This window comes from Acomys russatus, chromosome X (genome assembly GCF_903995435.1).
Source record: "Acomys russatus chromosome X, mAcoRus1.1, whole genome shotgun sequence".
NCBI lineage: Eukaryota > Metazoa > Chordata > Mammalia > Rodentia > Muridae > Acomys > Acomys russatus.
The window spans coordinates 124,608,807-124,633,725 of NC_067169.1; the positions used below are offsets into that span (position 1 = coordinate 124,608,807).

At 35.5% G+C, this 24,919-nt stretch overlaps 1 protein-coding gene across 3 annotated transcripts; it reads left to right on the top strand.

Moving 5' to 3' along the window:
* Positions 1-23,476, top strand: Vamp7 (vesicle associated membrane protein 7). 3 transcript variants are annotated; one of them, XM_051141088.1, is made up of 9 exons: positions 7-146; positions 369-430; positions 5,775-5,929; positions 9,760-9,817; positions 12,467-12,604; positions 14,648-14,738; positions 17,473-17,540; positions 21,776-21,868; positions 23,265-23,476. In XM_051141088.1, the coding sequence occupies exons 2-9, from the start codon at positions 410-412 to the stop codon at positions 23,331-23,333; spliced, it is 693 nt and encodes a 230-aa protein (XP_050997045.1). In that variant the 5' UTR covers positions 7-146; positions 369-409; the 3' UTR covers positions 23,334-23,476. The 3 variants fall into 3 exon arrangements, with proteins under 3 accessions (XP_050997046.1, XP_050997045.1, XP_050997047.1); XM_051141089.1 differs by lacking the exon at positions 369-430 and having other exon boundaries at positions 1-146; XM_051141090.1 differs by lacking the exons at positions 369-430; positions 5,775-5,929 and having other exon boundaries at positions 8-146.
* Positions 23,477-24,919: the final 1,443 nt, after the last annotated feature.

The following is a 24,919-nucleotide window of genomic DNA, read 5'->3' on the forward strand; positions in this document are numbered from 1 at the left end:
GGAGGCCACGCGTAGGCGGGGCCCTTTACCCGGAAGCTTGCGGCGTTAAGTTCCATCCATCTGTGGTTTCGGGCAGTGGGCGACTCTAGGAGGACCTGCACCACTTGATCACGAGCCCGTTTGCTCGCCAGAGGGTACCCGGACAGGTAAATGGAGTGAGGCATTTTCTGCGGGAGCTGAGGATACAGTCCAGCGACAGAGACAGAGAGGGAAGGGGGGGGGGGGAGGGAGGGACGGAGAGACGGCGGGGTTGGGGGGGGGGGGGAGAAAGAGAAAGAGGAGAGAAACTAGAAGCTAGAAAGCTAGAAGGTGCTGGGGTGGAGCAAAAGGTAGGGCAAGGATGACTTTGATTTCTCTGTTGTCTATAGTTCTAATTGTTGAGCAGCTCCAGTTGGGAAAAGTGTGTTTGATGCTGCTGAAGAGGTCTCGGGTTAGTGTCAGAACGCGTCATTTAGGTTGTCATTACAAGATGGGAAAATATTAAGTTTCTCTCACTCGCCTTTGCAGACTTTTCTGTAGCAAAAAAACAAAACAAAACAAAAAACTCTTTCACCTATGTTCACTGATATCACTTTCTGCTTCATGTTTTCCTTCTATCTGTGCATGCTTCATTGTAATCTACTAGCCCACATACACCCTTACCAATATTGACATTCCTCTTTCTCAGTTCCAGTAGATCTGCGAAACCTATTGTTTGAGTGTGTTACTTTTTTTTTTTTTAATTGATAGCCAACATTTACCAAATTGGTCATATACTTGTCTTTGGTTACTATAGCTTTGAGTCTTATAACCAATGAACTATGAAGCCTTTTCCTTTGGATTTTATTCATCACACTCATTGACTTGCATCACCATTCTCTTTGGAAATTTTCTTTACCTTTGAATAGCTATGGTTGGAAGCAATGTACTTAACATCTTTATTAAAGAATGGATACATACTAGGTACTCCTTTGAGTGCATGGGATATACACTGGTAGCAAACTAGATATAGGAGGTGACAAATATGGGAACTTATATATTTGGCTAACAGGGATAAATAGGAATAATACATCAAGATGATGCTGTATGTTGATTGATGAAAAACTTAAAAGGTAGTTTTCTTGACAGAATAAAATTCTATGCTGAGAAAGTGAGAGGAATTGGGTTGGACTTCAGATCATTTTCCAGAAACAATACTTGTGATAGCAACAAGAGTAATCTTGGTCTGTAGCCTGAATTTTCACAAACATCCTCCCTTTTTATAATCGTCTGGCTTGACAGTTCTTTTGTCATCTGTTCCAAGGTTATTGCATCACAATTTGTGGTTTATCTGCCATTGACTTATTTCCTGCTATGTCTCAGACTAAAGAATTGGTGATTAGATGACTACCAATGAACAGTCTTGCCTGAATTAGGGAGAGAGTTGGGTAGTAAAAACAAAAACAATAAATTTTCTTGCCAGGGTCTATAGAATATAAAGTTATCTACCAGTTATGCTATTTTAAGTGCACCTAGTGTTTACTTAACTGTTCAATAAATATTCTTTGTCAGGTATTGTGCTGATAATTGGGAAGCAAATACTTTGACCTCTCTTTTAAGGAGAAATGTTAATAATGTACAGAGGAAAATGCCGATAGATCGGTACATAGCCATTGTTTGTCTTTATTCAAGATTAGAATCACATAATCTTATCATATTTGAAAAATTGTGGTTATTCTTAGAGTATTCATTCTTTATACCTTATTGTATTCATTTATGTCTGCCTCCCTTTTTTTAAAATTATGACTCCCTTTAGTATAGGAGTCCTCTCTTCCTGAGTTTCATATCTCTGTTGTCTACTGCTTTGACTGTCATATCCAGGCTGGCCTTGTATTCACTATATTGCTGAGACTTACCCTGAACTCTTTGATAGGCCTACGTCTGCTTCCCAAGTGCTAGTATCACAGATATGCACAACCACTTCCAACTACAACAGGCTTCTCTAAATCCAAACCATAGTAGATTGCCTCATAGCCATAAGGACAGGTCTCTTATATCACCAAGGAAAAAGATGAGGTAGCTGGTTTTGTACGTAGTCTAGGCAAATTGGAGGAATGTAAATTATATGGAAAATGGAGACTAGGATTGTTTTGAGAGAACAATGAATACTGTTAATTGTGTCCTCCATAAAGTTATGTTGAAACCCTGGCTCCTAACACTTGTGTGTACTACCTTATTGCATATAGAGTTTCGTAAATATAGTTAAAATGTGGTCATATTGGAGTAGACACTTGACTAATATGATTGGTCTCATAAGGACAGAAACAATGTTATGTGAAGACAAGAGAGCACCATGTGACTAGAGAGGAAAAATTAAAGTGCTACAACTGCAAGCCAAAGAATTGCTAGCAAACTACCAGAAGCTAGAAGAGACTAAAGATTCTTCCCTACAGATTTTATAGGAAACATGGACCTACCAACACCTTGATTTTTGCCCTCTGGCCTTTTGAGCTTTGAGGTGATAAATTTCTGTCAGTAGTTACCCACTTTTTTTTTTTTTTTGTAATTTTTATAGCTGCAACAGAAAACTAATTTATAATTCTTAGCAAGATCTAAGTAGAATTGTTATAATGGATATTGCCCTAGGTGGGAAATGTTTAAGATAACTGGGAGAAATGGTATTGATGAAAGTTTGATACTTCCATTACATTTTGTTGTTGTTGTTGTTGTTTTGCTTGTTTGTTTGCTTGCTTTTTGCTTCTCTGGCTTATGATCCCATGCTTTTTCTTTTTGAATGTTTTTTTGTACAGCATTTTGTGGTTTATTAGATAATCATAGTGCTGATAATTAGTAGAGCTAGGTTTCCTTATTTCAAATACAGTAAGTGTTCTTTCTGCTACAGTTGTTTCTGTTAGCTCAACACTCATCAATGTGTTACATATTTAACTGCAAAAGAGTTACAGTGTGGCAAATCAAGATTTGACCATAGGTAGAGTTTTTCAGTAATACAGGACAGAGTAAAATCATCCCTATTAGTGACATCTCAAAAGAAAATCAGCTATATATGCAATGTGTAGCAGTCTAAATTTAATTAGGAACCACTTTCATTGATGGAAAAAAAAAACCCTCACTACTCACTGTAACTTATTTCCACTATTCCCAATTTTACTCTTAAGAGTGTGGTTTCTATTCCAGTACATATACACTTTCTATAAACTTAAAGACCATTTCACAGTCTCCTTTCTTCTCTTTTTCTTAACTATATTTCCTCAATCCATCCTTTATATGACATAATCTCCAGATTTATCACATGTAATCTCTCCCCTCTGTCCAATCTTGAGATACATAGAAGTGAACTCGGTGTTCTCTGTACAGTCTAACCAGCACAGCATGAAATAGTAATAGGACTTAAAGGGAGCAAATTACCCTTTTTGAAAAATAAAATTTAGGATTATTTAGGCATTTTAAATAGTTACCTTGTGCCTGTGGTTCATGATGAATTTACAGTTTATGAAAAAATAATCTTTTTATATGTTGCAAAACTTGGTTTTCTTCTTAAAGTTGCAGAGTGACCAAGACTACTACTTTATTTTTTCTGAGTGGGTAGCATTTGAATTCTTATCTTTGTATCTTTTTGTGCCTTTTCTGCTTGACTATATGTCTCTTTGACCCTAGCCAATAGCTTCCTTCCCTACATAATTGAAGTCTCTGTTTTCTAGTCCTCAATGTTTTCTTTCCCTTTAGTCTCAGGGCCACCTCTCCCCAATTGGTCCTCTTGATAATATCTTGAAGATAAAAGAGTACAACAAAATGTGTTCTTTTATCTTCCCTCAATTGTTGGTTGTATCTTGGGTTTTATCATTGACCTTGTTCTTTTGTATGCAATGTATCTCTTATGAATAATATTTTAAATGTCAAGTCCACATGAGCTCATCTGTGATAAAATGGTATAGAATCAGTCCACTAACTGAATATTTAGTGGTGAGTTAGGGGAGAAAAAGTCATCAAGAAGAAAGCTAAAGAAGCCAAGTACATAGGAATGTTTCAAGAATGAGAATTGGCTAGCATGTTGATGGTTCTTGAGAGATAAAATAAGGTAATAATAGAAAAGTGATCACTATTTTATAGCATAGAGGGAGGCTGTTGGTGATTATAGGTAGCATTTTTGGATTGTTAAGGGCAAAAGTCAGAACATAGTAAGTTGAAGGGTTAAAAGGAGGTAGAGAAGCAAGTATAATATATAGACAAAAGTCTAAGAAATAGAATAATAATGGGAACATGTTGGATGATATGTAGTCAAAAGAGGCTTTTAGATCAAGTGAGATAAAAAGTATGAAACATTGCTTTGGAAAATATTACTTCCTACATATTTGTACAGAAGAGTCTGGAAAGAAGACTGCTGAAAACACAACCCCAGGGAGAAATTTAGGCAGTAGGAATGAAGAAGAGATCCTACTAGAAGATCAACTGACAAGACAGATTAATACCTTTTGCTCTATATACCATCCTTCAATGCTGAGATTACAATTAGGATTCAGCAGATTCTCTGACCTCAGGCACTTCATAGTTTTCTACTTTGTGTATTGAAGTAGGGTTATGTGATTTATTTTCTTCTAAGTTTATCCAGGCCAGATTATTTAACTATAATTTTCAGAACCTGACCTCTGTCTTAAAAATCGGATTTTAAGAGATTATGTCAAGAGACTCATTCTGCCACCCAACATGATTCATACTCTTACTATAATTTGAAAACCATTGACTTGGTGAAACTGAACATGTTAAATTATAGTGCATTGAAGAGTTAATTTGTTAATTTGAATAGCTTAAACCATGAAACAGGGGAATCTGGCTTGTTGTATGAAGAAAAATAAGCATATTCATATCCAGATGTCAGGAAAGTAATTTTTAACTAATGCTCTATTGTTTTGGTAATATTTTGTCTATGAAGGTCCTACCATAAATAATAAAACAACTCTTCTCTTGTGGGAGGTGTGGGTTAATTCCATTTAGTTGCTTTTGTGGATAATGCCTTAACATTAGAGATAATTATCATGCAGGCGTAAATCACATAATATTGGTTTTATGCAGCCATGTGGGTTCTAGAATGACACTATCTGTGTTTAAGTCACCATATCACTTTAGCTCTGTAATTTGGGGAAGTAATTAAAGGGTCAGTGCCTCATTGTGTGTGTGTGTGTGTGTGTGTAAAATAGCATCATAACTGGATATAATCCCACTGAGCTGTGATGATTAAATGAGTTAACTATAAAGTACTTAAACTAGTATCATCTGTTACAAGGTGAGTACTTAATAAATATAAAGTGTTATTATTGTTAACAGTCATCTTTGTGAAACCAGAGTCTAGTTTCTGTTAAACTATTTCTCTATGATAAACTTTTAGAATGAGCTTATTTCATTAAACTGTGATGGCATCTTTAAATCACTTTGCTATCCGTGACCATTGCTTTCAAAAGAGTATCAGTTTCTGCTATATAATTTATAAATACAGCCTGTGTGTACACTATTTTATAACTATAAGCAGTTTAAGTCATAAGCTTGTAGAAGACCTTTAGGTTGTTCCCTTTTCTCTCCCTTATTTATGAGGATGAAGGCCAGGGCTACAAGGATACTAAGCATACTTTATATCACTGAGCTGTGCCTCCAGTTCCTATTGTCTTCATTAATTTTTATGCTACAGTGACTTGTTCAATACTATCTCTAGATGGATGCAGATAAATGATAAGTTTACTTTTGAAAGTTCATGCCTAAATAGTATTCTAAATATGTCTCTTTTTTTTTTTTTTTAATTTTAATAGATTGAAGTCATGGCCATTCTTTTTGCTGTTGTTGCCAGGGGAACCACTATTCTTGCCAAACATGCTTGGTGTGGAGGAAACTTCCTGGAGGTGACAGAGCAGATTCTGGCTAAGATACCTTCTGAAAATAATAAACTAACTTACTCACATGGCAAGTGAGTTCTGATTTGCATGTGGTAGAGGGAACGAAGGAATTTTATTGTATTCAAAACAGTAGAAAACAAGCTTTTAGGTAGATTAATTTGACAAAACAGTAATTTGACTAGCTTGGAAAATGTCTGGTGCTAAGCTAGGCATGATAATAGCTCATGCCTCTCATCCTACTACTAGATTCCACTGTGAGTTAAAGGCCAGCCTAAACCACAGAGTGAAGCCCTATCTCAAACCAATATACAGTTTGGTTTTGTTACTTTTTTATTTAATTTAGGATTATTTTATTCTGTCGATTGAAATGATATATTAAAGAAAGATACGGAAATGTTATATATAAAACAATGGCGTTGCTATAGAGTTCTAAGACATGTGAAATGATACAGATAATATAAATAGTATTCCCTTTTTCATTATTTTAGTAAATATTAACACAGTACTTAGCTATTGATAGGTACTTTACCTGGTAAAAGTGATATAAGAAGAAATGTAGTATTTGTCTTTAAAAGATTATAGTTTAATGAGGACATCTCTATGTAACTATAGGATATACTGTGAAATAGTGGCATTCTAGTTAGAAGGAACATCAAGAAGACCATTAAGTAGTGATACAGTCATATTTATGGAATTATAAGCTATTCTATGACTAGTGTTCAGCATGATGGTGATAAGACTAAGGAGATACATAGCAGAAAGTCATGCATGGCTTCATAGGACATATTAAGAGTTTATATTTACATTTAGGCAATGGAAAGGCACTGAAGATTTTTAAGGTATGACAGCTTTTGCTCTAGAAAGACACATAGTAGCATATTAGAGAGGATATAAATGGGAAATCTTAGTAATCTTATTTAATACCTTAATTTTCCTCATTGATGCTTAAATTATTTTATTACTTAATCCTTATTTCTTTACTTCTTTTTTGTTTGGTTGGTTTGGGGTTTTTTGTTTTGTTTTGTTTTGGGTTTTTGTTGTTGTTATTTTTGTTTTTTGTTCTTTGTTTTTGTTTGTTTCAGTTTTTTTGGTGTGTGTGTGTGTGTGTGTGTGTGTGTGGCCTTGGCTGTCCTGGACTCGCTTTGTAGACCAGGCTGGCCTCAAACTCACAGTGATCCACCTGCCTCTGCCTCCCTGAGTGCTGGGATTAAAGGTGTGTGCTACAACATCCAGCTGCTTATTTTTTACTTATTACTTTATAAGATTAAGCCCTTTTCCAAGTTAGTTAAAGCTACTGTTAGAAAGACACCAAGACACAAAATTGATGTATATAAAATAGTCCAGGACAGCTTCTTTTATTGTTATTATGTCCCAATGATTTTTCTGGTGTTTTTAAATGCAAGGGTCAGAAATATCCCTTGCATTTTATGGTTTTAAGTTTCTACTTATATTTTTTCCCTCCTTACTGTATAGTCATGCAGCTAAGCTAGGTAGAAGGGAAGCTAGAAACTATCATCTTTGGCTTTGTGGTCATAAGCTTAAGTAGAGCTCTTACTTTGAAAGAATTTATTTTAATTTAGCAGAAGATGATTTTCAGTTTTCCATTTTATTTCTCCAGCCATTTTAATACCTGGATGAACTTTCCTTCTCAAATGTGGAACATACCCAACTCTAAAGACTCAACTGTTTTCTGTGTTTTGCTGTATGTCCACAGTTCCTGGGTGATGCACAGTCCTTTCCATTTGTTCTGAGAGTCCTATGGCCTGGTGATCATAACAAAAGAAAGAAAGAACAAAGAACAAAAAACAAAACAGAACAAGTCATATGTTTTTCCTACTATCATACTCCAACCCTATCAACAATGTTAAAATAAGAACAAGATCACTAGAGTGAGAATTATAAGCTTTCATTTGGAGAAGACAATGACAAGAAACAAAGAAATTGCTTACTAGCACCTGATCAAATAAATACTTGACAACCATTTGGAATGGGGTGTGGTAGTGATTAATTTTTCTTAGAGAAACTCCTCATATTTTTCTACCAGACTTCTATCTTTATTCTCCATTAAGTTATTCCCATCTGTTATTCCTTTTGGCTATATTCAAAATGAATGCCAGAGAGTATGTCATCTTTGTGAACTTACAGGTTTTATAGTCTACATTTTACAGTTTAGGTTTGGGACCCAGAGATTGTAATAGGCCTTAAATAATCTCAGTGTCTTGTGAGTATGGCTTATAGTGTCTTCAGAACACTTTATGCTTATAATGAATTTTTTCCGATGTATGTGCCTATGAAAATGCTGAAAAAAAATGGAATTCTTTTAGAGGGAGGAAGAGAATATATCTTCTATTAGTATTATTAGAACCAGAATTTAGTAACATACCTATATCTAGCTTCAAGGGAGGCTAGGGATTATAAGTACAATGTAAATTTTGGTAGAAGAAAATATTTTATATATGCAGTGATCATCTGGTCCTCCTTTGTTTGTTAGGTGAGGTTTAATTACTGAATTTTTTTCTTTTTTACCTTCTGCCCTAATTTTAGTCATATAATCATATTTGTCATCTCAATAAGATAACTTTTACTTCTGTATACCAAAATAAGAACATCAAGATTATATATGTGGAATATTTTCACTGGATACTCAGGTAGCTAAGCCTAAAACTTCAGAATTATATTTTACTTCTTCACCAAATATTTACCTTCTTCAACAAGTTTGTCTGCCCATTCCTTCTTCTCTAATCCATTTTTTCTTTAACGTCTTTGTTTTCTACTACTTTAATCCTTGATTTTGTTTTCCACCCACACTTAACTATTTACTATTCAGTACTGATTTCTTTGTTTCTTTATAACATTTGTAATAGTTCTCACCTTTTATTGGAGTACAGTTACCATATTTGGTTTTTAAAATGTTAAGTATGATATGTATTAGCATATGTAGGACTAGTGCTGCAGTGGTGGATTACATACTGATTTTGGATATTATCAAATGTAACAACATTACCTGCCCCAGGCCAAGAAAAGTGTTTTCAATCTTTTCATTGTTCTCAAGGCAGTGTACAAAGCAGTTTATAAAATTTTGTATAATCCAGTGTCTATTTACTTTCCTACTGCCATCTGTCTAGACAATTCCTTTTTTTTTTCTGTATGCTCAATACTTTTGTCATGTGAACAGATTTTTACTCTCCTATATCTATTATGTGTTCTTTTATCTCCACATCCTTACACTGCCTAATTCTGTACTTCTGTTGACTCTTTGCTGACTCTTTGCATTGCTATCTATTATTTATTCATTAGAATTCAGATCATATATCACTTTTACTCTTTGGTAAATGTCTATTACCTGCTTCCTCTATGTCCCCAGAGTACCATATGCTATCCTCAATTTCCTTATAAACTTGTTTTCCATGGTGCATTGTAATTCCTTGTACTGTGATCTCAGAAATGTAGGACTGATGGTTTTACATTGTCCTTACTATCTTGTATTAACTTGATCAAAACAGAGACTCAAATGTAGCAAAGGTATTTCTATTTGCAAATAAAAAGTTAAACAAAGACAAAAACCCTGTGGCCTACTGAGGATTAATTTTAACTGTGCACCATTTCTAAGGCACTATCTCTCCCTTAGTCCTTAAGAATCCAATTGTGCTTTTGTAGCTAAGATTTTAATGTTTGATGCATGTTATTATATTTAGGAAAGAGAACTTTTTATGTTTCATTAATTCCTGTGAGTCTAACCATAGATAGAAATGCGTCAGGTAGGGGAAGATGAGAATGGATTGTATTTGTAATCAATATAGTGATGTTTGACATACTGAATTGGCTTATACATAGTTAGAACTTAGAAGTGAAATAAGTGATGCTTAAAACCACAATAAGTTTTATATCTTTTATTTTACAGTTATTTATTTCATTACATCTGCCAAGACAGGATTGTATATCTTTGTATCACTGATGATGTAAGTAATTTCAAGATATATTGCTATTTCATGAAGATATATTGCTATTTCACTACATACACTAACATAGTCAATTATTAATTATCTATACCTATGGTGGGTAATGGTGATACAAAATTTGTGGCTGGAATTTTTTCTACACTTTGCATTTTTTATAAAGAACATATTATGACAACATTTGATACTTAAATATGTATAATTCAGCTCAGTTTTGATAATTTTTGCTTAATCTCTCTGAACCTTTATCAACATATAGTATGTTGAAATTGGCATTTATGATTTTTTTTGTTGTTTTTAATTTTTTTTTTGATTCTTATTTTTGTTTTCAATACATTCTGACTGCAGTTTCCCCTTCCTCTAATCCTCCCAGGCTGCCCCCCCCCAACTCTTCCCTCTGCCCACTCCCTCCCCATATCCTCTCTCCCCCAGATTTACTTCTCCTTCAGAAAAGAACAGGCCACCAGGGTTATCATCTGAACATGGCATACACTAAGATTAGGCAAAAACTTTCATATATAGGCTGGAAAAGCAACCCAATAGGAGGAAAAGATCCCAAGAGCAGACAAAAAAATCAGAAACACCCGCAGACCCACTGTTAGGAGTCCCCACAAAACACCTGGCTTACATGTATGCATAACATGTATGCAGAGGACCTAGTGCAGAAGGGGAGAAAGAACTGGAGGAGCCAGAGGGGTCGACTGAATGAACATTAAAATGATTACTTCATTACCTGGTCAACTATGTAAATGTGTACTTTACATTGGTTAGATTGTTTTCTGAGTATGTTGGCTATAAGCCCAGAATGATCAGTAACTTAATAATGTCATCAAGGAATGTTCTCTCCTTTTCTTTACTCATTTTCAATTTCTTACAATTCACCTTATGCTTGCTTATAGCTATATGGCTATTTATTTCTGTACAGAGAAGAGGGACTGTGTTCTTTGATCTCTTATTATAAGAATGAGGAAATTACACCCCTCTGTCTTCTTTTGAAGTTACATTCCTTTCATGTCATATGGCCATGTGTTTATTTCTAAGATGTTCTCTGACAGAGCCATAGAATTGTCATCATTTCTGTAAATCAATGTTCTTAAACTTTCTTGTCGGGGTTCTTTGTTACTTGTAGCTACCCTGAGAATGTTGTTAGATGTATGAACTAGAGCACATGGGATTCTAAACAATATCAACTTTACCTACACAGAGTACTCAGTAGATGTTTAAGAATACAGTGATCAATATACTTCTTTATGACTTCATTGACAACACCTAGCCATCAACCTAATAATAATTTTGAAATGGTGATGCATGTAAACTATTTCTAAATGCCCGTAATTGTGATAGCATACTAACAAATACTTCTGTATATGATTAAGCTAAAAATACTGTTTCATACTCCTTTGTTTTGTTACTTCCATTCAGAATTGTAATTTGACCTAACAATACAATATTTCTTTGTATCTTAATACAAGTGCTCCTAAAATTCTGGCCATTGATCCTACTTCAAGAATCCTTGCTGTGGTGCTAGAGAGAGATGGCTCAGTGGTTAAGAACACTGGCTGCTCTTCCAGAGGACCCAGGTTTGATCCTCAGCACCCACATGGCAAACATCTGTAAACTCCCATCTCTGGAGATCTGGCACCCTCTTGTGTTCTCTAAGTTACTGCACACACATGGTGCATAGGCATACATGCAGGGAAAACACCCATACATAAAAAAAAAATAAAGAATCCTTGGTTTAAGCTAAGTGAAAATGATGTTCAATTACATTGATCATCATAGTGGCTTTTAGCTCTAGTTTCACAATAAAATCCAGCTGTATCTGAAAGAGCTATTGTGAAAATGTTTCAAGTATATGAGAACTGTCATAGAACCTCAAATGGTCCAAGTTGAGTAGCAAAATTCTTAAGCTGTGATTTGTTACAACTGTACACACACACACACACACACACACACACACACACACACACACACAACTTTCTTACTGAATGGGAGTAGACAGCATACATCACTTGACCTTTTTAAGATGAGTCACTCATATTGAAATATATCAGTTCAAAATCTATATCAATGGCATTATCTTTATATATTAAAAACTGTACTTCTTTTTTAATCTGTTTTTTTTTTATTTTATTTATGTGTATGTGTGGGAATGTTCAGAGAGGTCAGAAGAGCAACTCAGATCCCTTGGAGCTGGAGTTACAGGTAGTTGTAAGCTACCCAACCTGGATGATGGAAACCAAACTTGGTTTGTTTAAGAGCAGCAAGTACTCTTAACCACTGAGCTATCTCTCCAACCCCTAAACTAAACTATTTTTATGGATTTATTGAGCATCTTCTTGTGCTGGATCTTGCAATAGATCATGTGAAAGAACTGGAAGAATTAAAAATCAATTCCTAACCCCTGAGTTAATAATACCATTTTCTTTATTTTGGATTTGGCTCTCAGCTTTTTAATTTACTAGGTGTTTGATGTATGGCAAGTTAGTTGTCTTTTAGAGTCTTTGGTTCCTGATCCATGAAACAGGATCAGTTCTGGTTCTTCCTCATGGAGTCATTAGTCAGTATACTACCTATTGTATTGTTGTTACCAATCGGCCACATATATATGTTTACTTTGGAAATGTGAATACAGTATTGATCATTTTACAGGATTTTGAGCGTTCTCGAGCCTTCAGTTTTCTGAATGAAGTAAAGAAGAGGTTCCAGACTACTTATGGTTCAAGAGCACAGACTGCACTTCCATATGCCATGAATAGCGAGTTTTCGAGTGTTTTAGCTGCACAACTGGTAAGGTTTTTTTTCAGAACATAGTGTTTTTATTTTTATTTTCTTCTTTCCTACCTTTACCTATAGAACACTTTTCTGATTGTGTCACTATAAAACAGCATGATAAAGGTTCCCTATGAAAAGATGTAAAGGTTTCATTTTAGTGTAGAAAGCTGATTGGTGATATTCTTTATTACTGATAGCATATCTCAGAATTTGGAAGAATGTCAAAGATAGGCTAATTTGATTGTGTATGTAATGATTAAATTCACTAAACATGTCAGCTGGCCTTTTAACCTATATAACAAACCTTTTCCTCATCCATGAGGTAAGTTTGATTTTTGACTAGCTCGAGTAGTCACTTAAAAATCTTCACAACTTCCTTATTGTCAACTGGAGAGAGAGAGAGAGAGAGAGAGAGAGAGAGAGAGAGAGAGAGAGAGAGAGAGAGAGAAACTCTCCAAAATGCCAACATAGTCAAGATTTTAAAACCTTTCCATTATCATAAGCTTTCCCCCATCCCCCTTCTTAGTAAGTCACCTACCCAAATATTCTGTTCCAGTAAATTACTTATCTATATTTAATTTCTATAGATTAGCTTTGTCTTTTCTAGATTTTTCTATAAAGTAGGTACTCTGATGTGTCTCATTTTTTCTCTCATAATGTTTCTAGTACTTATCCGTGTTGAGTAAATTAGCATATTTTCTTTTTCTGCTAAACAATACTATATACATCCTGTTTTACCTATTTACCTATTGCTAGATGTTTGTGTTGCTGTTAGTTTTCAACTGTCATGAGTAAAGCTGCTGTGAATCTCAAATCTTTGTGTGGACATATGTTTTTATTTCTTTGGTAAATACCTAGGAGTGGAAGTGCTAAGCCATATGGTAAGTAATATGTAACTTAAATTTTTATCATACTATTTTTCCAAAGTTATTGTACCATTTTAAATTCTCATTGGCAGTTCCAGGGTTTTTCATCCTTTTCAACATTAATGTGTCTGTCATCCATTTTAGTGGGTATGCACTGGTATCTCATTGTGTTTTTAATCTGCATATTTATGATATGAATGATGGTCAGCATCTTTCAAAATACTTTTCCTTTATCTGTAAGAATATTTAAGTGCAAAGGCATAACCTCTAACTATTATTTGATTGTGAATATTGAAAACTATACATTTTTAATCAGTTTCACTTTTCCTATTTTTAAAAATATTCTAAGTAGTAATGAAACTAATAACTGGTTTGCTATTAGCTCCAGATCTGTGTGTGAAACTTTGAATTACTAATTTCCTCCCTATAGCAGAGATAATGAAAATATTTGTATCATGAGAGTTTTATAGTGGATTAAATAATATCTTTTCTAAATCACTTCCCATAGTGAAATATCTGTAATATGTATAAAGTACTTTATAGTTTTGCCTTGAATAATAGTTTCAAAATATATATTATCATCAGTGTTTTAGATTCTAAATCTTGTGAGAAGCCAATGATGTGATCCCAGCAGATAGAACCAATTTTAAAATAAATGAGCATGCCTCTATTTCATCATATTGAAGAAGTGAGGAAAAATTAAGGATACCTTTATCCTATCCTGCCTCTCCCCACACCAACTGTAGTCATTTTTAAATTTCTCCTATCTTCCTGTATAAACACAGAGTACATATCCCTTTACTTCTGTCCTAAGATTCTCATATATTTCATGTATTGTAATACAGTCACTGAATTTTACTTAAAATAATATACTTTTGTGAGGTCCGGCCAGCTTGGTCTACAGATCAAGTTCCAGGACAGCCATGGCTACAGAGACCACCATGTCCCAAAAAAAAAAAAAAAAAAAAAAAAAATATATATATATATATATATATAGATGGATATAGATATTTATACTAAAAAACATTTCATATGATGCCAATTTTTATATTGCCAATGTTTTTCCTAAATCTAATAATATATATTATATAATAGAACCATAATTGTATAGCATTCTTCAATATAGGTTATTCTTTATTTCTTATTGTAAATAATGTCTTAATATTGCAAGTTAAAATTTAATATCTTGTAGAAACATCACTCCGAGAATAAGGGCCTAGACAGAGTGATGGAGACTCAAGCACAAGTGGATGAACTGAAAGGAATAATGGTCAGAAACATAGGTATGTTTTAATGGCATAATTTTATCCATATGAACAAAAATAATAATTGACTACTAGATTTGAGACAAATTATTGTAGGGAGGCTAAAAGAGAACTTCTTTGTTCTCACCTTCTAGGTCAATGGTTCTCAACCTTACTAATTCTGCAACTCTTTAATAAAGTTCTTCATAAGCCAGGCATGGTGGCCCACACCTGTAATCCCAGCACTCGGGAGGCAGAGACAGGTGGATCGCTGTGAGTTCGAGGCCAGCCTGGTCTACAGAGTGAGTCCAGGACAGCTAAGGCCACACAGAGAGACCCTGTTTCGAAAAACCAAAGGGAAAAAAAATACAGTTCATGTTGTGGTGATCCCCCAACCATAAAATTGTTTTGTTGCTATTTTATATCTATAATTTTGCTACTGTTATGAATCATAATGCAGATATCTGATATGCAGGATATCTGATACATGACTTCTGTGTTGTGACCCATGGGTCAAGAACTGCTGATCTAGGTGCCGATCTTGCCTTTGTTGGGTGGTGTTTTGTTCCTTGGTTTCTTTTGCTCTCTCTTGTTCTTAGGAGGGTATGGTGGCTGTCTAGTAGGTAATGTTTCTAAATATCTCACTGGAAATTCCTGGTTCAGTGTGTTTCGAGGTATTAGCAGTTGATCCTTAGGAATAGGAATGAACTAGAAGAGAGAGGCTGAAGGGTCCACAATGGTATAGGAAAGGAGGGTGTTGTGCCACGAGCTGCTTAGTCTCCTGGGAATGGAGGCATAAAGGCCATAGTAGGTAGTCTGCTACAGAGCTAGGGATGGGACGTCTGTGTTGGATTTAGAGGAAAGGAGGGAGTATAGAGCTGAAGCTCATCTACCTTCTTCCCTGGCCTGTTTGCCTCTCTAGAAGGTTTGGCTGGTGGGTTCCCAGGAAATGCCTGCTGGAGTTGGAGGGCTGAGACAAAGGTATGAGTGTGGGGAAATGTTGGAGGAGAAGGTCTGTATGATCCTCTGAAAATGATGGCAGATAGGGAAGGGAGGCTGAAGGAGGTGTCTGGTGTGAGACTAGGGGGTTGGATTTGGAAGAAAGAAGGGAACATTGAAGATTTGCAGTTAGCCTACTTGCTTCCCTGGTCTGTGTATCAGGCAGTACCTTGGTTATGGTTAGTATTACTGTGATGAAACACCATAAACAAAAGAAATTTGGGTAGGAAAAGGTTTTTTGACTTACACTTCTATATCATAGTCTATCACTAAAGGAAGTCAGGTCATGAACTCAAGCTGAACTGTAACCTGGAGACAGGAGACGATACAGAGGCTATGGCAGGGCTGCTGCTTACTGGCTTGACTTCTGTGGCTTGCTCAGCCTGCTCTCTTATAGATCCAGTACCACCTGCCCAGGGACGGCATCACCCACAAGTCAGAGTGGGGGCAGGGACGGAGGGAGGTTGTTAGCTTATTTGGTTTTTTTTTCTGTTTATGGTTTCATTTTTGTAAGACAGTCTTGTATCTCCCTGGTTGTTCTCAGGCTTATTATGTAGCCTTGAACTGCTGGTCCTCCCATATTTTAGGTTTTTTTTCCTGTTATTTTAATAAAATATCCTGAGAAAAGCGACTTAGAGAAGAAAGGTTTATTTTAGCTTTATAATTCCATGTTATAGAAGAAGTCACAAAGGCAGTAGTTTGAAGCAGCCAGTTATCACATCCACAGTGAAGAAAAAAATAAATGCATACATGCTTAGTGCTCATCTATTTTTCTCTACTTTGTATGCCCCAGGGCCAAAAACCAGGGAGTGGATGCTATCCACATTTTTGTTGGATCTTGCATCAATGAAGGCAAATAAGGCAATTACCCGTAGTCCAAGCTGATCTAGACAATATTCATTCATACTGTCTTCCCAAGTGATTCTAAGTTGTGTCAATGTGTCAATTGAAACTAACCATCACACCTTTGTTTGACCTCCAAAGTATTGGGACTACAAGTGTGTACCGGTTTATGCAGTCCTAAGGAGTAAATCCAGGATTTATGCATGTTCACAAAGAACTCTGCCAAGTGAGCTCATCCCCAGATCCTCCTGTGATGTCTTTGTTTGACTTTAATACCAAAATAATACTGGACCCATATAATAAGTTGAAAAATGTATCTTTATTTTTTGGAGAAATTCCTGATAAATTGGTGTGAATTTTTCTTGAAATGTAAGTATGAAGGTCGGAGGGCAACTCTCCTACCTTTACATGTGTTCTAGAGATGGAACTCAGGTTGTTAGGCTTGGCAACAAATACCCTTACCCTCTGGGTTGTCTTTCTGGCCTCAGAACTTCATATTTATTTTAAGGATAGGTAATGATTGAGTTTATAGGAAGAAATAAAGGATGCGAATTTAGATGATCTCAAAAACTAGAGTGAGCTTTGTTTAATGCCAGAGATGTGAGATCTTCAGTTCTGACCTCACCATGATCAGGGCAAAGGACCCAGTTATTCAATGGCACAGTTCACATTATAGGGAAACTAGGAAGGTGTTCGCTAGTGCCAGAATGGAGAAGTTAACAGTTTTCCATAAATAAGTTGTTTTTGAATTGTAGAGTCCATTGTCTCTTTTTGCAACTACCAGTTGTCTTAAATTGAGGTTAGCTACTTTTCTGTAGTCAAATAGTGACTTCCTGGAATTTTGGTCTCAGTTTTAGAGCCTTGGCTTTGGTGGGTGGGTTTCTTTATTTCTAATATAAAACACTATTTTTATCTCTAAAAACATTTCCAGATTTGGTTGCTCAACGTGGAGAAAGATTGGAATTACTAATAGATAAAACAGAAAACCTTGTGGATTCAGTAAGTATGGAACATGATATTTTCCCCAGGGAATTAGAACAACTGTACTAACGGCTAAGATCATTTGGAAACATCTTAAATTTTATAGTAAGATGATTTGTTTATGTTTCATTTCTCATGTCTATTATGTTGTTACATTGTGATAAGAAGTGTAGCAGTGAGACATACAAAGCAGCTACAATCTCTCAGTAGCCATTAATTAAGCTTTTGTTTAGAAAATATATTCGGTACACAGAAATAATTTCCTAAAACTTTGGATTGAGGCAAAGTCTTTCAACTGATAATTCATCACCTTATGTACCTCTTCTGGAAGTTTCAGCTTGGTGTGACTTATCCTTAAACTTTCAAGAGAGCAATGAACTCCAGATCAGTGGATGATGTTGCCCATATTTAAGTTGTATCTTCTTACTTATATTAACTTAATTTAGATAATTTATCACAGACACGCATACATGTCTCTAAGATGATTATAGATACTGTAAAGATGACAGTGAATATAAAACATCATAATCATGTTGATTGTGAGTAGCAACAAGACTGTAGTGATTAAGAACATGAACTCTAGAATCAGACTGCCTGTATTTTTAAAAAATTATATATTTTATTTTATTTTTTATTATTCACTTTACATCTCCATCATAGCCCCCACCCTCTTCTCCTCCAAGTCCCACCCTCCCTCCCTATTTCCCCTATCCTCCCTTCCCTACTACTTAGGGAAGGGGAGCCCCCACCCACCCCAGCATGTCAAGTTGCATCAGTACTAAGTGCATCCTTTTCCCCTGTAACCTGGCAATGCAGTCCCACCAGGGGGAAGTGATCAAAAACAGGCAAAAGAGTCCATGTCAGAGAAAGCCCCCGCTCCCCTTACTAGGGGACCCACATGAAGCCTGAGCTGCCCATCTGCTACATCTATATAGGGGGCCTCAGTCCAGTGCACACATGGTCCTTGGTCCTTCAGTGTCCACAAGCCCCTCACTCACACACACACATACAAAAAAAATTTTTTTTAAGCCTATGTGCTGTGGAACTTGATAGGAATGTGGTAATAGTAGCCTTGTCTTCAAAATCATGTTATATAGGACTGCAACAAAATTACTTCTGAGACACAGAGAGCTGCTACTAGCCACACTTACCTCTTCTTGATGAGAACCAACATCTGTTATTCTTGGGATTCTTCATAATTTTTTAAAACTGGCATTCTTCCATAAAGATGCTATTAGGTGCCATTAGAATCTGGAATAAGTGTCCCTATTTCTCTACATTAAAAGGCTCTGTGAGGATTACCATATTTTAATCTTTACCTGTTACCATGAACAGCTAAGAATCTAATAGTTGGGCCATGCATGGTGGCACACATCTTTTCTTTTAAATGTTGTGAGATCTACTTTTACTGATGTTCCATAAAAAATCTTATGTATATAATTCAGACGCATGTGTTTATGAAATGGGAAAGACACAATAGCTTATAGAATAGATTTTGTTCAGATAGAGCATTAATCCAACTAAAACATAACTATGACATACATCTCCAACTCCAGCAAGTGGAGGCTTTCAACCACATTATTTCATCTAATTTGCTGTTCCTTGCTAGCTAAAATGTATTAACCTGAGGTTAGTGCTTCAATTTTGTTCTGCTGATTGCTCTACTCTGAGATCAGTCCACTAGCCTATTCCTGCTAGCCTGAAATATTTTGTTAATAAGATATTATGGATCATAATTGACCTCAGTATCCTTTGGTGATTTCTAGTTCACACAAGAAACAATAAATTAGCTGTAGTCACAAATCATACTAGCTGCTAAGTAGCGAAACTTTGTGTGTGGGAATTCACTGAGTCCTCTGAAATCATGTGCTGAAAATTAATATTTCCAAAACTAAAGGACCCTAATCCTAACCTTGAGCAAAAAAATTTAAAGATTTACAAAAGTTTGACTGATAGAAGATAATTGTTAGAGTTATTATTCTCTTGTAATCTGTGTTAACTTTTTTTCAGTTAAGGACGATTTTCTCTGATCATTTACCTTTGTTAGTTTTGTAGAGCCTTCTCACATGGTCTAGTCACATGCTCTAGTCAGTGCATATATTTATGGTATAAATGTTTAGGGCTTAATATAGTTAGTTTGGGCATGTAGTATATACTTATGTAGCAGCTGGATTTGTGCATGGTATCCTATTTATTCTGCACTAAATGAAACCAGGCTGATACCTTGTTACCTGCTGCACTATAGAGAATTTGTAAAGAAAGCAATTTATTGAAATGTAGCAGCCATATTGGAAAGTGGTATTATTTGTAAGTGTACATCTTGTAACAATTTACTGATGTAAGCAAACATATGCACTGAGCCAACATGCACATTAAGAATTAGAGTATGATCAAAACCCAGAGGTGCTTTTTTAACCCTATACTGGCTGACTGCTCCCTTTGAAAGATGGTCTCTGTCCTGACTTATCCCCGTAGAGTAAAAAGCTATTAATTAGCCTGATTTGTAGAATACTTGGATAGTGTACACAAATTCCAGGGCTAAATCCCCATCACGTCTGGCTTAGTTTTACTATTACTGTGATGAAACACCATGACCAAAATCGACTTGGGGAGGAAAGGGTGTATTTGCCTTATACTGGCCCATCACTGTTCATCATTGAAGGAACTTAGGACAAAACTTAAACAGGCAAGGAATCTTGAAGCAGGAGCTGATTCAGAGGCCATAGAAGAGTGCTGTTTACTGCTCTGTTCCTTATAACTTGTTCAGTCTGCATTCTTATAGAACCTAGGACCACTAGCCAGGGATAGCACCACCTTCAATGAGCTGTGCACTCCTTAATTAAGAAAACACCATACAGGCTTGCTTACAGCCAGTCTTATTTGGGCAGTTTTTCTGTTGAGGTTCCCTCCTCTTAGATATTCATGGCATGTGTCAAGTTGACATAAAAACGAGCCAGCATAGCCACCTAAACCAGGCAAGGTGGTGCATAACTATAATCCTAGCATTTTTGAAGTGTAGCCAGAACTATGAGGAGTCCAATGTCCTTGACTGCATAACAAGTTCAAGGTTAGTCAGTACTACCTAAGATTGTGTCTACAAAAATTATAAAAAGAAACTATAACATTTACTTTTCATTCTGTCAAAAATTTGACATTAATCCATGATATGTTGACATAAACATGTTAGTAAAGTGTTTTAATAACTGTATAATATTTCATTATTGTTTATGGATATTTTTAGTAGTTTCCAGTTTTAGGTATGAAAAATGGCCCAAAACATTTTTATATGGCTCTTTTGAACTTTCACATATATCTATTTTATATAACATACCTAGGAGTGGAATTGCTGGGTAATTAGTACATTTTGTTATTCATTTACTTATTTGTTTTAGATTTTTTTTATATTCTGGTGAAAATACTTTACTAGATACTGAAAAGGTGATGGTGCAAAAGAAAATGCATAGCTGAAGGAGTGTGACCCAGTGTGGTTTTGACATTTAATAAGTAAATACCTATGTTCTTAGGAAAGTCTAACAGATTTGTACGTGTGGTTCAAAGCCCAAAGTTCATGCTGGATAGACTAAACTAATATGCTTGCAGACAATTGGCTTAGAATAAGAATTTATTAAAATAGAAAATGTTTTCACCTAAAGAATCACTTATTCATTCAACGCTATGTGCGTTGTTACATAGAGAAGAAAAAGAAGTGAAGCCTTGCGAGTGTGTCCATATTGCGAGTGTGTCCATATTGCGAGTGTGTCCATATTGCGAGTGTGTCCATATTGCGAGTGTGTCCATATTGCGAGTGTGTCCATATTGCGAGTGTGTCCATATTGCGAGTGTGTCCATATTGCGAGTGTGTCCATATTGCGAGTGTGTCCATATTGCGAGTGTGTCCATATTGCGAGTGTGTCCATATTGCGAGTGTGTCCATATTGCGAGTGTGTCCATATTGCTTATTATAGGGTTCAGGGAACTCTGCTCTAGGCAACTACTGATTCTGAATGACCAGTCTCTACTTGAAATGAGCAGGAAGGGAAGAAGGACATTTGAATTTAAACAGAATTAGTGAATGTGTGGCTTGGACTCTGGCTCAGGAGTATAGTTCTTATGTACTGTGATCTAGGCCCTGGGTTCCATCCTTAGAACCATAAAAGTAAGAGAATTGATTAAAATTAAAACTTGAAGGTTGTTACTACAAATCATTTGTATAGTAAGTGCCAAGAATAAAACATCTGATGATTCTTTTCTAGTCTGTCACTTTCAAAACTACCAGCAGAAATCTTGCTCGAGCCATGTGTATGAAGAATATCAAGCTCACTGTCATCATCATCATCGTTTCGATTGTAAGTTTTTCTCTCTTTAGTATATCAGCTTATTTTTCACTCTTTAAGAAATTGGGCTAGACAATGGTGATGCACAACTTTAATCCCAGCACTCAGGAGGCAGAAGTAGGTGTATCTCTGAGTCCAAAGCCAACCTGATCTACTGAGAGAGTTCCAGGACGGACAGCCAGGGCTGCACAGAGAAACCCTATTTGAAAAACAAAAAAGAAGGAGAGAGGGAGGGGAGGGAGGGAGACAGAGAGACAGATAGACAGAGACAGAGACATAGAGAGAGAAGGAAGGCAAAAAGAAAATGAAATTGGATACTGGGATTCTTTCTTGTTGATTAACACTGAAATTGGCCATATTTATACCTTTTAATTGTAAAATACATGATCAGGAAATATCTTTTCTTGTGAAATCAGCATTACATATGACTCTACTTAAACTCCTTTTCTCCTGTTGAGAATAAAGTTGAGTTTGAAGATATGACTCTTGCTCTGTAAACAAGAGGACCTGAGTCCAAATCTCCAACACCTACATAAAAGGCTGGGCATAGCCATGCATGCCTATAACCCCAGCATGTGCAGTGTAGACATGTAGATCCTGGGAATCTTGCTTAGTAACCAATCTAGTTGAAAAGGTGAGCTTCATATTCAGTGAGAGACTTGGTCTCAAAAAATAAATAGGAAAACAATAGAGGAAGACACTGGAGATTCTTTGGCTCCTGCATAAACTCTTACAGGTATGCATATCTGTACACACACACATACACATGCTTTCTCTCTCTCTCTCTCTCTCTCTCTCTCTGTGTGTGTGTGTGTGTGTGTGTGTGTGTGTGTGTGTATGTAAAACTTTCAACCAGTTCAGTATATATGAGCAATAATATATGAATTAATGTGATTTCATCTATTCAGCTAAAATTTGTTAGCTATGTGGTATGTGTTTTGTGTTGATCCAGACTCGTGATTGAAGAAATTTGGTATGTGCATACAGTTGTGTGAGTTATTATAGAACTCTTTTTTGTTTAATTAATTTATTCAGATTACAATTCAGTTTGTTATCCCATCACTTGTATCCTCCCATTCCTCCCTCCCTCCCGCTTTCACCCTATTCCCCTCCCCTATGACTGTGACCGAGGGGGACCTCCTCCCCCACTATATGGTCATAGGCTATCAAGTCTCATCTTGGTAGCCTGCTTATTCTTTCTCTTAAACTGTGTAACCCACCACATTTAAGAAACCAACATTTTTTAAAAAGAAAATAATAAAATCTGTCCTCTATAGCTCCTTATTTTTTATATAGTTTCACTATTGGTTTTATTCTTCCCCTAGTCTAGTGGTAGTGCTTCTTAAATGGGTTCTGTGAACCTTGTGATAGAGTCATGTAAGTAAAATTGCCTTCTTTCTCCTTCCAGGTGTTCATCTATATCATTGTGTCACTTCTCTGTGGTGGGTTTACATGGCGAACCTGTGTGAAGAAATAAGAAAGAAAAAGTTACCATTACCCAAGGATATGAGAGTGAAAGGAGATAAAGGCAACCCATGTGACTCAGGCTTTTCACTACTCTCAGAAAGTATCTGCCAGATTTTTAATCTTTTTTCTCTTTTTCTTGTTTTAATAGTATTATATGCCTCCAGACTTATCTTTGTCCTACAATATAGTTTATTTTAGTGAACTTCACATTGAACCATTATTTACAGGAGAAATGGCATTTGTTTGTTTCTTTAGTTTGTTAAGTAGAACCTTCTACTTAGAAAGACATTTTTGTTTTTAACATGCAAAGTGTGCCAAGGTGGAAACCACCAATCTTATGACCTGTCTGCTAAAACTGTCTAGGAATTTTGTATGTTCACAAAGTATTGGAAGATGGATTGTATTGCTAACATCTCATTCTAGTCTCTTTTGTTATGGGAGAGTTTTAGGTGCTTCAAAATAATAAATAGAGAATTTGGGGGATTATAATAAATTGTTGGTGCTGCTTATATCCAGGAGCCCATACAGTTAATGTAGTTAACATTGAATTTTTATTTCAATAAGGTGGGAAACATTTTGCTAGCCCATTAGAAGCACAAGAATTATCCTTCTTTCTCCCAGCATTTACTTTCTGAAATGAAGTTCAGTGCAGATAGTTTAATATCTTTAGTTCCTCCATTACAAAGTTTAATTGAGAAGATGAATTATGGGTTTTACATATTCTTTTCTCTTCTGTGCATATTCTGGACAAATATGTTGTTAATAAAATCTGTAATTGAGGAGAGGGGAGGCAAATACCTCTGACTCACCAAAGAAAAAGAAAGGAGCCATAGTAAAAGTGCATGCATTTTAGCCTCACAAAATGCAGTCATGTGGGAAGGTTCTTTTTTTTTTTTTTTTTTTCCATTCTGGGAAAAGCCCAAAATGAATAGAAGTCCACTCCAGGATTTGTATTTGATTTCTTTTGAATAATAGTTTGATCTTTCTTTGTGGTTTAGCAAATTCTTTAATCTGCCTAATTTTGAATAATTTTAAGATCCGAAAGAGAATAGATGGTATAATGATATAGGAAAAGTATAAAATATCTTAACATACATTTATTATAGTATAAAACTTCTTGAGTGTAATGCTGCTTCATCTATTTTGGCATCAGTCATATAGTAGTTGGTATCTATCTGAAAAGAAGAAAATAATTGTATTTATTTATCAATATGTAAAAGTAAATAGAAGTGATATTACATTTTACTTTTTTCTCAATGAAACAATAAATTTGTGTTTGTAACAGCCAATTGTTAGCCTAGTCATGTGCCTTGAATATCTATATGTCCTATAATCAGTATCTTGATACCTTCTAATGTCATGCTACCTACTTTTAAAAAATATACATCTAATGCACATAGGAGCTCTCCTTTTGTTCATCAGGCATAGCACTAATGTTTTTCCAGACGTTTTTATGAGCACTAATTCATTGTTATTATATAATTATTTCCTACCAGGAAATACATTCAACCTCAAAAAAATTTGACATTCCCAAGTAATGATTTTAAGTTAAAGGCTTAAAATTTACTTCCCTTTTACAACCTGAATAAAATTTAT

What these genes read in the sequence shown, in the direction of transcription:
- Vamp7 (XM_051141088.1), top strand. Translation starts at nt 410, where the DNA reads ATGCTGCTGAAGAGGTCTCGG. An exon ending in CTAACTTACTCACATGGCAA is followed by an intron (nt 5,930 to 9,759) that starts GTGAGTTCTGAT and finishes TTTATTTTACAG; the next exon opens with TTATTTATTTCATTACATCT. An exon ending in TCATCATCATCGTTTCGATT is followed by an intron (nt 21,869 to 23,264) that starts GTAAGTTTTTCT and finishes TTCTCCTTCCAG; the next exon opens with GTGTTCATCTATATCATTGT.